The sequence below is a fragment of the Palaemon carinicauda genome, chromosome 11 (assembly GCF_036898095.1).
Source record: "Palaemon carinicauda isolate YSFRI2023 chromosome 11, ASM3689809v2, whole genome shotgun sequence".
NCBI lineage: Eukaryota > Metazoa > Arthropoda > Malacostraca > Decapoda > Palaemonidae > Palaemon > Palaemon carinicauda.
In genome coordinates, this window is record NC_090735.1 from 74819740 (window position 1) to 74822790 (window position 3051).

Sequence of the window (3051 nt, forward strand, 5' to 3'; positions counted from 1 at the left end):
AATAAAGTACCCAACCTAGATTCTTTGACCTTGGTAGATGTTTCTTCATCCAAGCTTGGTGGTGGAGAAGATTTTGGACAATTTGGAGGAAGTGTGTCAACTAATCTTGGCATTGAAAATAAATCTGGAGGAAGTGGCTTAGACCAGTTTGGAGGAAGTGACTCAAAGAATTTAGGAGGAAGTGGCTTAGATCAATTTGGAGGCAGTGGCTCAGCTCAGTTTGGGGGAAGTGACTCAGACCAATTTGGTAGAAGTGGTATAGACCAGTTCGGAGGCAGGGGCTCAACTCAGTTTGGAGGAAGTGACTCAACCCAATTTGGAGGAAGTGGCTTAGATCAGCTTGGAGGAAGTGGTTCAACCCCATTTGGAGGAACTGACTCAACCAGGTTTGGAGAAAGTGACTCAACCCAATTTGGAGGAAGTGAATCAACCCAGTTTGGAGGAGGTGGCTTAGATCAGTTTAGGGGAATTGGCTTGGATAAGTTTGGAGGAAGTGACTCAACCCAGTTTGGAAAAAGTGACTCAACCCAATTTGAAATAAGTGACTTAACCCAGTTTGGAAAAAGTGACTCAACCCAATTTGAAATAAGTGACTTAACCCAGTTTGGAGAAAGTGACTTAGATCACTTTGGAGGTAGTGGCTCTACTCAGTTTGGGGGAAGTGCCCCATCCCAGTTTGGCAGAGGAGAGTTCAACCAGTTTGGAGGAGACTCGACCATCCAGTTTGTAGGAGACAAACCTCAAGCAGCCAATCATCCATCTCTTTCTTCTTCCACTAATTTTGATGTCAAGATTCATGATGACGTGCTGGATAGCTTGTCCGATAGAACCCTCGGTGAAGGAAACCAGAAAATCTTCAACAACCGACACAGCCCCCCAATCGATTTGTTGTCCCCCTTCCTACCAGGGCCCAAAAGACAACACCACTCGAATCACAGAGGCTCTAACCCAATTGGAGACATCCTGGCATTAGGTGCTGGTCCCATCAAGAAATTATTCAATATATTCACATTGGGAACCTTTGACAGCAATTCTCAGTCTAATCCACTGAAAGAATTGTTGGCACCCCTTTCATTTGGGTTGCTAGGAGGTGGGAATCAGGGTGGTCTACCTGGACTGGACCTTAGCGCAATTGGCTTGGGAGAGGATGCTATCGGTGATCTAGTCCAGGTCGCTTCTTCAGGTTTGGACGATCTTGCCAGAGAAACCTCTGCGGGCATACGGCTTGCTCAAGACGAAGTTAGATTCCAAGCTAATGAGAAGGTCCGGCAATTTATCAACAACCTTCAACAAACAGGCCGTACTGTTGGAGCTATTGGCCAAAATACATACAGGTCTTTGCTTCAGAAGAAAGATGCACTGGCCAAGTTACTGGTGGGAGTCGTGACCAACTTGGGAAGATACATCAATACATCTGTTGGAGACACTTTTGAAAAAGTTGGTAACACTGCAAATGTATTTGGTAGATTTTTCAATGACCTAAAGGTAGGACTATTAAATTCCTTAATAGCAAAGGGTGAGAATGTCCGAGAGCTAGTGAGTGGTACGGTAGGTACGGTTGGCTCAGCCTTAAGAGATTTCACGTCTGCTGCTCAGTCTGCTGCCGAAGATAACATCAGGGCCATCACTGGCCTTAAAGCAAAGAAAGTAAGATAACACAAGACAAACTCTTCTCTCAATTCCTAGGCCTACTCTTACGCATTGAGAAGGCAATGCCTCGCCAGTAATTACAGAACAATGCTTGTGCACCGAGGTGACCTAATGGACATACATGGCTACTTAAATCCTTTTGTAACATTAGAATATTTACAGGTGGAGACAGGGAAGAAGTACTGGATGTATGACCAGTCTTTATGGTAATAGAGCATTATCTTTAGTAATACATGGCAGAAATAAACATGTTTGGGATGAGCGAAAAAAAAAGTGACTCGCAACTGAAGGTGAATTTTTAGGAATCATAGATATATGTCTCTCAAATCTTAACAAGTTAATTACCTTTGTCAAAACCTTTTGTGTTCTTATATTAAGCATTTAAAAATTTAGAAAAAGTGTTAATTTATGGTGACACTCCAATCAGGTATCAACATTCCTCTTGCACATAGACCTACGTCATGAGAATTAGAATAAATAATGATTCTCTTTATCCGTATTTGCTCTTTAAAGCTGGAATAATAGTGATTTACCTCCTCAAAAGCTCAAGAAATATGTTCTCTTAACTCTGTCACAAACACAAGCCAAGTCCAAACCTGTCTAAACTATAAAGTTACAATCAATTATTTCAAATATTCAAATCAGACAATATCTATTTTTGCATTTAGCTTGGAGTTCTAGATTGACTCAAATAGAAAGCTCTCTGTCATCTCTGTCTCTCACAGAGTCCAACCATCCTTCCTCTGCTTCCCTGACCCATCCATCCAGGGTCCCGCGCATGTCCAGAGCCTTCACGGCAGTGATATCGGATGAGCAACCTTGGGATTATTATAATAGGTGGTAGATACAGTAACACCATATGTGAGATACACAAAATGTGAGCAATTGTAGTGGCATTTTGTGTCTAGTCGAGTAGCGTTTAAGTAATTTTCATCTTCTATTTTGAAATAAATATATATGAAAAGATTATGGTTGTTGGTTATTTTATATCCTTTTATCCTGGAATGGAATTCCACGCAACAAAATTTCATTCCATTTCTCAAAGTTTCTTTTAGTTACATGTGATTCACATTCAATGAAGAATGTTCATATATATATATATATATATATATATATATATATATATATATATATATATATATATATGTGTGTGTGTGTGTGTGTGTGTATGTATATATATATATATATATATATATATATATATATATATATTGCTAATTTGTTTATTTTATATCTCTGGCGTCACCTGACATCCACATTCATAGCAGGACTCATGAAAAGCAGGGGACTCAAAATGATTGGTGTCTTAAAGCATGTAATAAGGAACTCAGATGAGTGCCTCCTCTGAGAAAGCAAAGTCTCTGAGCATAATAGAACCAAACATAAAATATTTTATATATA

The 3051-nt window shown here is 39.8% G+C and overlaps 1 protein-coding gene across 1 annotated transcript in view; it reads left to right on the plus strand.

Moving 5' to 3' along the window:
• LOC137649710 (uncharacterized) overlaps positions 1–2562 on the plus strand; it is a 24717-nt gene extending 22155 nt beyond the window's left edge. Inside the window, exon 2 of the mRNA XM_068382670.1 lies at positions 1–2562. This exon is cut by the window's left edge and continues 516 nt beyond it. Within this exon, the coding sequence (XP_068238771.1) occupies positions 1–1656 (1656 nt within the window). The 3' untranslated portion in view covers positions 1657–2562.
• Positions 2563–3051: the final 489 nt, after the last annotated feature.